This window comes from Talpa europaea (genome assembly GCF_964194135.1).
Source record: "Talpa europaea genome assembly, chromosome: 9".
Classification (NCBI taxonomy): Eukaryota; Metazoa; Chordata; class Mammalia; order Eulipotyphla; family Talpidae; genus Talpa; species Talpa europaea.
In genome coordinates, this window is record NC_140076.1 from 79,255,437 (window position 1) to 79,267,850 (window position 12,414).

Sequence of the window (12,414 nt, forward strand, 5' to 3'; positions counted from 1 at the left end):
CCCTGAGAGATAGCTGTCAGCATCCTTGGCAGGTGAATTTTTGCCCTAAGGAGCTGTACTAGGCATCGGCGAGCTCCTCTGACAGCCACACTATCCCTGTGGCTGAGATCTTCTACTAGACTGCTGAAACAACACTTAGTTACAAAGGTTGATGAAATAGAGGGAACTGTTTTTACAGACACAGACCAAGTCCTGGAATGCTGAAGAAGTCAGGAGGCAAAAGCAGGCTGCACACAGAGGTACCCACATGGGAGAAGGTCACCATAGCATGGATGGGGCTTGGGGCTTCACCTGTGGGCCATCTTCTTGACCCCAGATAGCAGTAGGAGCAGCTACTTTCCTTTGCCAGGTGGTGAGCACTTCTCCTGGACTTTCTGTGGGCAAGCCTCCACGCATTTTGACTGGGATATCTCCTGGCATGGCTCTACACACTGAGGTGGGCATTGGTCTTGGCATGGAGGTAGGCATGGATCTTGACTTTGCAGTGGGCAGCTTTCTTGGGTTAACTCTTGGCACTGAGTAAGACACACCTCCTGAGCTTGCACCAGGCATTTGTCTTGGCAGAGGTCCTGGCTTGTGGGGAGGCACACCTCCTCAGCCTTTGCCTGGCATGGCTCTTGGGTCTTTTGAAGACACGGAGGAAGGGTGCATGGCTGCTTGCTCTGTTGCTCATTAAAGGACATCCTAGGGTGATTTGTAAAACCTGAAACAAACACGTGATTTGAAATTATCTGCATTAACAGTACTAGGCTGGGAACTGGGGGAATGAAAGGTTGGTAGAGGGGAATAGGAAGTGAATGACTATTAGCCTTAAGAAGGCATGTCTGGGCCTCCCCGGTGGCACAGCGGTTGAGCGCTGGGTTGGTTGCAAAGCTGCCCGCAGCCTCTGAAGCACCAGTTCAATCCCTGGCCACCAGGCGAGGGTCCCACATGGCGCGCAGACCTCTCCTGCCGCCCGCTGCTCCCCTCAGCAGTGTATTTCGTCAGTTTGTCTGTTCTGCTCCCTGCTCTGGCTCTGGTGAATTCTCTCACCCTCCTGCACTTCTGACTGTACCCCGTGCTTGTATAAATAATTAAATAAATAAATAAATCTTTAAAAAAAAAAAAAAGAAGGCATGTCTCTGCTGCTATTCAGCCATTTCTCTTCTCTATCCCTACTTCCACTTCCTCTGATACCCATTTCCTATATTCACATAACTTTTGTCTGGATATCATTGCCCCAACTCCAGTCCTACTACAGGTCTTTTCCTTCTCTTCTGTTTGATGAATCTTTTTGAAAATCAGCTGCGAAAGACTAGATAGAATGTACAGGATGGTATTAAAGGCCCAATAAATGACAAAACATTGAAAAAAATCAGCAGAAAGTAGAGTCCAGGGGAGGAACAGAACAATAATCTCTTGGAGATAGAACAGCTAGAGAGAGCAAAATTTAGTTGTGCCCACTTACCTGACTCCAATAAGATTCAACAAAGGATGTGGACTGTGGAACACATCAAGGCAGGGGCTTTTATATAGTGCTTAGTCCAGCCTCCCAGGACTGACTGGCCACGTGGGCTGAGGTCCTAATTGTGTAGTCACCGTAACGAGCTTCCTCTGAAATTGCCCATGTTTTGAGTCACTGCTTGGGATGCCTGTTAATCAGCCTCCATTTTGGCCTCTGGGTCCTCACCAGACCTCAACAGGGAGGGGCTCCTCTCAGAACTCTCTCATTAGAGGCAGCAGCAAAAAATGTTCATAAAATGTTATCTCAGTTTGTTAAACTAAGATTGGGTTCCTTGTCTGACCAAACTGGTTCAGGATGTGATGTGAGATAAGATTTGACTTGCTCATCTCATCTTCGCCAATGGGAAGATTTTATGTCTAAACCCTGGGGTCTGTCTGGGTCAAGGGCATGTACAACCTGTTTCAGCCTCTTCTTCTAGCCTAGAAAGGCACACTTGCAGACCCCAGGAAGATGATTTGTACTTTGGTCCCAAGGAAAGAACCTGCAACCTCCTGGAGAGAGTAGTTTTCCTGTTTGGAGGTCTTAGGGAAATTGGGGTCACCCGTCACTCTTGGGCAGTGCAGGGAACAGGGATGAGAGAGAAGGCAGCTAATGGTCATCCTCTCAGCTTGACTTTATGACACACCTAAAAGTAGAGTTACTCACAGTTTCATAGTGTCCAAGAAAATGGAATAGGTTAGCGTGCCTCCTTGTCTTCTGCAGAATCTTTTCTTAGAGCCCAGGTCAATAAAAGTCAAGGGGATGAAAGGAAAAGTTTCATGGCAAACACACCCAGTTCTCTCCACCTCTGAGTTTTTGTTTGGGCTGTCAGTTCTCTCTGTGTGACCTCCCTTTCTGGGTCTGTAAAAACCCTCAGCACTTGTCAAGGTTACATTCAAACCTTCCTTACATGAGCCTTTCCTGATTAAATCATAGATGAACTCACTTTTTTCTGTTTGTTACTTGTATGATATTTATTATTGCTATTAGGAATTCCAGTTATTTATGGTTAAGCTATTATTAATACCCTGGGTTTCAGGTTTCTAGAGGGCAGTGTCTTTGCCATTCACAGTCAATGGATGAGTGACTCCATGTAATTGTTGATGGCGTACATACATTCACATAGGAATGAGGGGGTGACTGTGGGAGACAAGTGGGAGTAGAGGAGGCTCTCATGTGATAGAAAATGGGTAATAATAATCATGAAATGAGACTCTCATCCATAAAGTGGTGGCCTTGTGCTTATCTGCTAAAGTTGACCAAATTCCAAGGACTTTAATGGCAATGGCCTCCTTAACCTGAAGAGGTATGTTTAGGTCATCCTAAGAGAATGATTTGGCTAAAATCAGAAATGCCCTCAAGGGTTTATGTACTTTTTGGATGTTTGATCCCTGAAAAGATTTTAAAAGTTGAGCCAGGGGAGACCAGGTGACATTTTTGTCTCCAGGACCGGTGTATGTATCGATGGAGTGCCACTGTGACCCCTTGGTGTCCTGGTAAGTGACAGATGCCCGAGTGGGGTGGGGTAAGAGGCAGGGGATGTGCTGCTCTTCCTGTGAGAGACATGTTGCCCCAGAGGGTGGAGTGGGTGAGGGGCTGCAATGGGTGAAGGAGAGCCATAGGGAGACCTGAGCATCTGTGGAAACAAAGTCATTAGGGGACTCTGGGAAATGGATGGCCAGGTATAGGAGAGGGGGCTCTGCTTCTTTTTCTTCTCCTTCTCCTCTTTTTTCATCTCCTTCCATTTTTTCCTCTCCCACTTCATCTCCTTCATCTTTCCTATGAGAAGCTGTCTGAGAGATAAGGCTTCCTAGGAGGCAAGGAATTTTCCATGGTAGAATTCATTCATTTGTTTGTTCAGTCATTCATGACCCTATTTTCAAGGGGCTCACAGTCTCATGGGGAAGATGTACGGAAGTGAACCTCCCTGCCCCAGAAGATGGCCCTTTCATTAGTCTTGGCTGGAAAGTCCTGGAAGACTCCTGGGGGAGCAGATGTCTGTGCTGTGTTCCCCTGGACAGTAGAAGAGGGTGGGAGAGGGCATTCTTGGCAGGCTTGTGTAAGAAATCCTTTTTCAGTTTTTGAGATGAATGGAGAATCTGAGGCTAATTCAGGAAAGGGACAGGTGAGCAATTGTGGAAAGAAGCCTGCATGGTTGAGATTTCCAGAAGTTTTCTGCAGCAAGATGCATGAGATGACCCTGCTCACACCACATGCATTACTTGCCTTTGATTAATCCTAAGGGATGAGACCAAACAGGGATGTATGGAACAATGGAGAAACAGGTCATTCTCATGAGGGGCAGGGGTTGATTAGGAAGAACCAGGAGTTTAACTCCTCTCTCCCTGACATTGAGGACAATCAAAGTGGGCCCACTGTCACCACAAGGGTCTTTCAGTGTGGAAATGGGTACAGAGCCAGAGAGATTCCAATTGAGAAAGACTTGACTAGCTATTGCTGGTTTCAAAGATAAAGGGAAACCATGAGCTGGATGCGGACCATTTGTAGAAACTGGAAAAGACAACAAAACAGATTCTTCCCTAAAATCTCTAGAAAGAAACGTAGCCCTGTTGGTATTTTTTTGATTTTTAGCCCAAAGAGACGTGTGTCAGGCTTCTGACTTTGAGAACTGTAAGAGAGTATACATTTCTCTTGCCACTTTGAGCCACTGCACTGGTGGTAACTTGTTATAGCAGCAACAGGAAACTAATACACCTTTCCAATGTCTGAAGCCCTTGGGAACTCTGGAGGAGCAGTCTCAAATGAAGATGTCAAATCTCAGCTTTGTGCCTCCTCATTAAAGTAAGTATATACTTGTCATGTCAGCCCCCTCAGAGACTAGCTTTGGGAAGGCATGGAAGAACTAGGATCCCACTGATCTAGGGCTGACTATATTGCTTAGAGCCTGTGGAAATATTGGATAAGCTACTGAGCCTGCCAGAGTCCAATTTACTCTTGTTGAGAAGGGATGATACTATTTTATAGATTTCTCATGAGGACTAAATTAGAGAACACAAACAACAACACACAGGGCCATTACATTCCTTAACACAAGTGCAGTCTGAAAGTGTTAGGGACTCACCTCCTTTATGAAGCCTTTCTTGGTTCCCCCCAGTTCCCCTCGTTCCAGTTCCTTTACTCAGCCCTCTCCCACACTGCCCCCCCACACCCAGCAATCAGTCTTTGTCTTGTACTTTTTTAATCACTGTGCTTGAACTTGTACTTTTTTACTCACTGTGATGCAGTAGACAATGTACAGCAGAGTTCCCAGGAGACCTGGCTCTTACAAGATGTGTGACCTCAGACAAGTCCCTGACCCTCTCTGGCCTGTTTATTGGCTTTAATTTAGAAAAGTTAGACTACAAGTCAGTTGGGTCCATTTCAGCTCTGACATTCTGTGATATAATAAACATGTTCATAAATAACTAGCTTGTGCATTCTGTATGACTTTGTAAGAGTGTAGATGCATGTCTGTGTGTGTGTGGTGGTGGTGGGGTCTTTCTTCCTATCAGGTGATACACCACCTACTGGAAGACCCAGTCATATGCTCTGTGAGAGTGGCCTATTTTGGTAGCTGAGTGACTGTAGTCACCTGGGTGGGTGTATTTGAGGTCCAAGACCTCAAGAATCAACCTTGGTGGCCCAGTATCTGGGGCTGTGACTTGGATAGATTTGGGGAGATTGTTGCAGCCCACATCTTAAGATTAGGTGACTAAGTAATTTCTCTAGCCAGCCCCAGCCCTCCAGCGAGACTGGGGCTAATTTGATTTAATGTCATCTGAAATTTAAGATTTTAGATTTATGTGGCTGTCATTATTAGGAGCCAGGGTATAATTACACAGGGTCAGCAGAAGAGAGTCAGGTGTGTGTAAGACATTGCTTCTCCACCCCCCCACCCCCCATTCCCATCAAGTAACTATCTCCTTTGCTCAGATCATAAAAGTCCCCAGACTCCTCTGATTCACTTGGCCGGCCCATTGGCATATTACAGGGCAGTAGCTCTGATAAAGCTGAATGCAGCTCATTCCTTTTCCTGAGGAGCAGGTGCCTCTGGACAGTTTACTCTGCTTGTGGGTTCCTGGGGGAAAGCCCCCCTTTCCTCTCATATCCCTCCCCCTGTGTCATCCACACAAGGAGTCTGAGTCAGAGGGTGTGGATTACAGGCCACTGGGCCCAGAAGGGACATGAGAAGTCACCTGACTCCACCTCCTTGCTTAATCCAGCATGTGGTTTGGACCAGAGACATGGAATTACTTATGAACTCTCCTTTTTTTTTTTTTAAGGTGAGGAAACCTAGGGGCAAAAGTGTGAGGACCTAGTTCAAGGTCACATGGTGACCTCATGTAAAAACACTTAGGAGACTGCTGTATTGGGGGTTCTTTATAAATATCCATGAGGCAACAGAGGCACTGAATGGTCCATAGTTCTGAATGGTTTGGGGGTATGAGAAAATACAGGTATGGACACATCCTTATCTTTGGGGGGCTTCTGGTCACCAAGCTAAAGGCCTCTGATGCTGGAGACTGTTTAGGTTTGTACTGGTCTTCGGTCCTTCTCCTTTCTGAGTCTAGGTCCTGGCTCATTTTGGCCTAAATCAAGATCTAGAAATCCAGATGTTCCCACTCACTCGTTGTGACTTTGGTGAAGTTGTTTCTCTCTCTGAACTTAGTTTTCTCACCTGAAGGGGAGGCGACATCACATGCCCCACCTGGCTGTCATTTCCTGTGATGCAAAGTCCTCTTCTGGCTTCTACTCTGATTCCTGGTCTCCTGGGGCTCAGCTTGGGCAAGGGGGAGGGGAGTCTCTCCGACTCTACTTGCCTTCAAAGATATTTTCTTTCCTTTTCCTGAGCTCCCTTTCCTTCCTCAAACCCACCGCTGCGCGCAGCTCTTGTGACGGCAGACGATATGTGTGAGCATCAGTCCTGGGTCTTGTGAGTTGCTGCCTCTTGGCCAAGTTCCTTTTCTCTCTGCTCCCTCACACGCTTTCATTGCTCCTCTCTAAACTTCGGCCAGCCTTCTTATTCTTCAGGTGAAGAAACTGAGACCCTTCTCTCACAGAGGTGGAGCCGCTGGCCCAGGGCACACCGCTGGCGTGGAAGCTCACTTCAAGTCCCCGTGTGGGTGAGGACCAGCCTTTCCCTTCACCTTTCCCTGTTCCTTGCTGCCTTCCCAGGAGAGAAGGCGGCATTGGGAGGCAGGCGGCACCTCCCTGGGGAGGCCAGGGAAGGGCTGGCAGGATCTGCAGCTGCGGCCTAAGGGGAATTGAGGAAGGTCAGTGTGTCTTTCTCCCAGCCCTGGTATTCCACAGCCATCTCACCACCTCTGTCCCCACCTCCACTTTCTGGGACTGACGCCATGTAGCAAGGCTAAGGAGCACAGTGAACAGGAGTTAAACCTGGAGAAATCCCGTCTGCTTTGGAACGCGTCTCCAGAGGTGCTGAGCGCCCATGCATTTATTGTCACTGCTATGCGTGCCAGGAGTCTCTGCTCTGAAAGACTGTATAGACCAGTGTCAACAGCTGAACAAATCTGGTGGGGTGTTACAGGAAGGGAAGGCATGGGGGCCTGGAGACCACACAAAGGCACCTCTAACCAGCCTTGGGATGGGAGGCGGGGAAGATTCTTGGAGCAGGTGACCCCTGAGTTGGATCAGAGATGAGGACTTGCCCACATGGATGATTCAGAGGAGGACTCAGTGGAAGAAGGACAAATGACAGGGACGCAAGTATAAAGTCACAAAGGCCAGAAATGCCTGCCTTGTGCCAGGAGATGCTAGCAGCTACCCGTCCACCTCCTGGAGGGAGATGGAGCAGAGGGGAGGCAGCGTGGGAGGAGGCAAGGATCAGCTCCTCCGGAGTTCTGGTGACAGGTGAAGCCTCTTGGGCTGCTCTCTAGATAAAGAGGAACATTTTAAGGAACATTTTTAAGGATTTTAAGAGAGAGAGTGACATGTTTAGATTTGCGTTTTAGCAAGACTGCCTTCTGCTTCTGTTGGAGGGAGGTCTGGAGGAAAGTGAGTGGGAGCTTTGGAAGTCGGTTAGGAGGATCTGAGTGTTGTAGGTGAGAGGTAAGGAGGCCATTTCTGGTGGAAAAAGCCATGTGTTTCCTCTGAGCCTGGGAGAGAGCACAATGCTGTGGAGGTGACGCACCTGAGGTTTCATGCACCTGGAAGACACGTGAAGCTGCAAACACCCTGGTGTGCACTTTATGATCGGCTTGTATGTTAGGACCTTTATGTGTTTGGCAGATGACTTAGTGTATTCACCTATCTGTTATTTGTCAAGTATCAATAGCAATGATGTAGAAGCAGTTGTGACCTGTCATCATCAACATGGGCTCCTAGGAAGTGTCTGCGCTTGTGTTCAGGACAGGAATAAAGTGGTGAAATAGACAGGTGAAAAGAAATGGTAACTGTTCCTTCCTGGTCCACCGCGATGGATGCATGCAGGTGGGGCTTGCTTGCACACGACCTCTCAGGTTCCTTCCAGCTCCAAAGAGAGACACCCTGTGCTGGTCCTTTTAGGCATTGGCCCATCTTGCAGCCCGTTGACCCAGCTGACTTGGTTCTGGCTGTGGAGTTGTGGCAGAGTCCTCTCGTCGTTGTCCTGCTTCCCTGAAGGGGAGCCTGGTCCTGCCTCACCATGGTATCTGTGAGCAGGTTCCTGGGTGCCTCTTCAGATATCGCTTATTTATTTGTACAACCCTCTACCAATGGGGCAGAGCCCTGGGCGGCCGCCGCTGGCCCCGGGGTAATTATGAGATTCCACGAGAAGGCGGCACACTAATCACGTCCGAGCCACCCTCCCTGGAATTGCCTTTGATCCAGCTTTTTTGCTGGGAAAGTAGCCATTAAGAGATGTCTATCTTTGGTTTCATTTACATGGGAGAAAAGGGAACTGAATTGGCAAATGGATGGTTTCATGTTGTCAGCGCTGGGTCCCGCCCAGTCTGTGCTGAGATTCCTCAGACCACCTGGGAGAGGGCCAGCCGTGGGTCGACACACCATGGACCCCCTGGCAGACCTGGGGAACCTGCACCTTGAAGGTGGGGGGCCTTCTATACAGTATCAGGCACCCAAGGTGGGGGGCCTTCTACACAGTATCGGGTGTAGGAAGACATTTCTCCTTTTCCTTTCTTTTTTTTTTGGGGGGGGGTTGTTTACTGAACAAATGAAAGGACTTTGAGGGGGTCTCTGAAGTTTCATTATTTCTATTTTTTCAATTAGCAAAGAAATAAAAACCTATTGTTGAGATCCAGAAACCAGTAAAAATAGAGATACTCCACTGGTTACCTCTAACTCCACTGTCCTAGAAGAATTAAAGTGTTGATAAATTTCCTTCTATCATTATCATTATTATTCATAAACGTTTTTAGTTAAACATAGGTGCTTTATGCTATGCATTCAAGCAAGGCCTTGATTCTCCCTCCTTAGTAAGTTTTAATGACTGTATAATGTTCCATCAAGTAGTAGGTCCAAATCCCTGCTAACTATTTAAGTTGTTTCTAAGTCACACTGTGATAATCCACTTTATATAGATTTTACTTCATTTTTGTATTAATTTTCTTTGTATAGATTCCAAGAGGTGAAACAATTGCATCAGTGTTGAACAGTTTATTTTGATATTTCTCAAATGATTTCAAGAAAGGATTTTTGTCTATCTATACAAACCCAACAACAGCGACATACAATTTAGCACTGATATTCTGAGATTTATTATTTAAAAATGACCATTTCAAACTGAATTAAGAAATAGGGAAAAAAGTGATCATTATTAGATGACAGAGGAGGTCACATTATGGTCCTATTTTCTCTCTCTCCTCTTCTTTCCCCTTCTTTCTGATGAGGGTGGAAGAGCTTGCCGGCTGCTCTCACCAGTGGCCCACAGGCCCCCAACTAAGGCCAAACAGGCTCTCAGAGGTGCCCAGGGTCCAGGAGATGCCCCTTGGCAGGGCCCTGGAGTGTGGAACCTCAGTGCTAGGCGCACACTCTTAGCAGAAGCCTGAGATGCCAAGGCTCCCTCACATTAGAGGAGATGACTGGCTTTCACGTCTGAGGAGTGAGTGGCTGCACCTGGCAGGCTGCTGGGACTGAACGTTTGCTTCTCTAACCGGCCAGTTCCGTGATCTGGCAGGTGTGTGTGCAGGACACATTTTGGATCCATCTTCATCACATCCTTTCTTGTCCTGAACCATCCCGCTGACTCGGAAGGTTGGCAAGCCATTGGAATGCCGTGATGTGGCCCCGATGTGGCCTCTTTCATGACCTCTTAGCACTGGTGTCACTGACAGCAAAGAATCCTACACCTACTTTGGCTTGAAATTTGTGGGCTGTGATGATGACCTGGTGTTATCTGTGTGGCAAAGCCCTCCCACCCACTTGGCCCCAGGGGTGAGCTCATGCCCTCCTCCTTTCCTGGAATTAATAGGAGCGCCCTCGTGCTCCACCTGTCCCCAGATGCAAAGCTGCAGGCTGGCCTAAGACCTTACCACAGAGATGGAGGAGAGAAGGTAGTAGCCCTGAAGCGTGGAGGTTGGGCGGGGGGGTGGGGTTGAGTGGTGATAGTGAGCCCACTCTCCCAGACCCTCAAGCCCTGGGTCCTATAGTCCTTCAATTCTCTGCCTCTCCTGATCCTACTAGCTTTCCCAGCAATGTGAACCCATGAATTCCCTTTTGTGAATTACACTAGCTTGACATGGACTCTCTCTAGTTACTTGCATAACCCCCACTAACCCATCAGTTTTAAATGTTTGCCTGTGTGTTCCTAACTGAGGTCTAGATTCATCTTTTTCTTTTTGTTTTCTATTTAAATTTTTCTTTTGAGATCTTACAGATTCACAGGCGGTTGTAAAAACAGAAATTCATGGGGTCCTCTCAGTGGTAGCATGTGTCCTAACTACAGCCTACCGTCACGGTCTGCCTGACACTGGTGTCGTTCACATCCCTTTCCACTTTTGCTGAAAGAATGCCTAGCTGAGGATGACATGCTCAGGAGACTCGGCCTGTGGTGGATGAGTGTGCGGGGCAGTAAGTCCCAGTATGACTTGACTAGTCACCCCTGGGCAGCTGCGGGTGCTCCCTTCCTGAGTACTCTTTTTGTTCGGTAAGCAAGGCATTTGCATTTATCAGCTCCTAAATCCACACCCAGTGACACCAGTGATTGGCATCATTTTTTGAACACAGAGGAGGTAATTAAGACTCAGAGAAGTTAAGTAACTTACTTAAGGTCACAAAGCTGTCAGGGAGCAGAGGCCGGCTTTAAAATCCATGTGTCCTGTTTGCAGAGTCCGCTGCTCTAGCATTACACTATGGTACTAAGAGCTGTGGTACTAAGAGAGAAAGGGCAGGGGTTTATTTCCTGAGCTTTCCTGGCTCCTCCCTCCACACCCCACTTCTCACCCCCTCACACCCTCTTCTTCCCTCTGGTTCACCTGAGTTCCTGGCACGGCCACCCCACAGCCTTATTTAAGGGTCTCTCAGGCACCCTCCCATCAGAGGGAAGCCCTGGCCTCCTGGTCTCACTCCCAAACACCTCTTAGGGTGGTTTAGTGCTGGACTACAAGCCAGCCAAACCAAAAGCCAGAAAACAACCAATAGCCAGGAGAAGAAAGTCTTGCACAGCAGAGGAACTCGTTTACTTGTCAGTTCATGGCTTTAGCTCTCAGCCCTCCAGTGGTGAATGTGGCAGAGATAGTGGACGTGGTGGGCCAGCTGGTGCCTGAGATGCCTCACTCTGGGGGTGGGCCTTTCGGGGGGCATGGGGGTGGACATTTCGGGGGGCATGGAGGTGGGCATTTCGGGGGGCATGGAGGTGGGCATTTAGGAGGACAGGGCTTGACACAGGGTTTGGTAGGGCAGGGACAGGGGCAGGGAGGGGGGCAGGTGCGAGGGCAGGGTGGGTGGCATGGTGGGCACTTTGGTGGTGGCGGGCACTTTTCCCGTGGACACTTTTCAGAGCACCGTTGTAGCAGCTTCTTCAAACAGCTGGGCTGGCATTTGTTCTCACACTTTTGTTCACATCTGGGATCACAGTTCTTGGAATCAGTTGATTTATTCTTATCATCACTTGACATTCTTTAATGTGTTTTTAGATCCTGCAAAGACATATGCAACAGGTTATACGTGGGGGACCACACTGCAAGGTGGAAGAGCCCTACACAGCCTCCTCCTGCCTGTCCTTGCTCTCTAGAAAGATTCCTGGGAGGTGCTCCGGCTCGAGACAAAGTTCCTATTGAAACCCATCCTCTTGCCTGTAGAGGGTTGACAGCATTTCTTGACCTCTGCACCCGGATCCTGTTTCCCTTTCATTGCTCTTATACCCATTCTATAGCCCCTGGCAGGAGTTCTTAATCTCAGTTCCCAGGACTCCAACACCCCCTGCTCCCATGCCATATACACATTTGGCCATATATTTATCAATGCAGTAGGTGTCTTCTGCAACCCCATGTGGTTTGTGTTTTCATTTTAAAACATTATTCTTAGGAGTCTATGGCGAACTTTGATTGTGAAAGGTTCGCGGCAATCAAGGTGTTAAAGAATTCCTGCAAGAGCACCTCCCCACCCCCTGGAGAGGCAATGGAGGGTTTATTAGTGGGTATAGAACACTGCTTTCAACTCTGTGTCCTGCCTAAGCACTCCTCCCAAAGTTTGAGGGCTGCTTTCTTTACTCAAGGACTGAGGAAGGGGTGGCAGTTGAATCCCTATCACGACTGGGCCCTGCGGAACTACCTCCCCCCAGCCCCACAGTGACCAGGGGAAGGGAAGAAGTTGGAGAGGATGAAGTAGACTAGGAAGTTCCAGCTTCTTTGAAAAATCAATGTTGGAACCATTGACACAATTTCCAGAAGTAATTCCTTCCCCCCACAGCTGAGTTTTACCCTGAGTTAAGACTTCTAGAAGTGGACATGTCTTTTTGGTCCCTGACAATACAA

At 48.1% G+C, this 12,414-nt stretch overlaps 2 protein-coding genes across 2 annotated transcripts; both read right to left on the bottom strand.

Moving 5' to 3' along the window:
* Positions 1–332: 332 nt before the first annotated feature.
* PRR9 (proline rich 9) lies at positions 333–1,229 on the bottom strand (the record flags this gene model as incomplete). Its single annotated transcript, XM_084244155.1, has 1 exon — positions 333–1,229. Exon 1 carries the CDS (start codon positions 735–737, stop codon positions 333–335), a length of 405 nt encoding a protein of 134 aa, XP_084100281.1. The 5' UTR covers positions 738–1,229.
* Positions 1,230–11,211: 9,982 nt separating this feature from the next.
* LELP1 (late cornified envelope like proline rich 1) lies at positions 11,212–11,556 on the bottom strand (the record flags this gene model as incomplete). Its single annotated transcript, XM_084244160.1, has 1 exon — positions 11,212–11,556. The coding sequence occupies one exon, from the start codon at positions 11,554–11,556 to the stop codon at positions 11,212–11,214; it is 345 nt and encodes a 114-aa protein (XP_084100286.1).
* Positions 11,557–12,414: the final 858 nt, after the last annotated feature.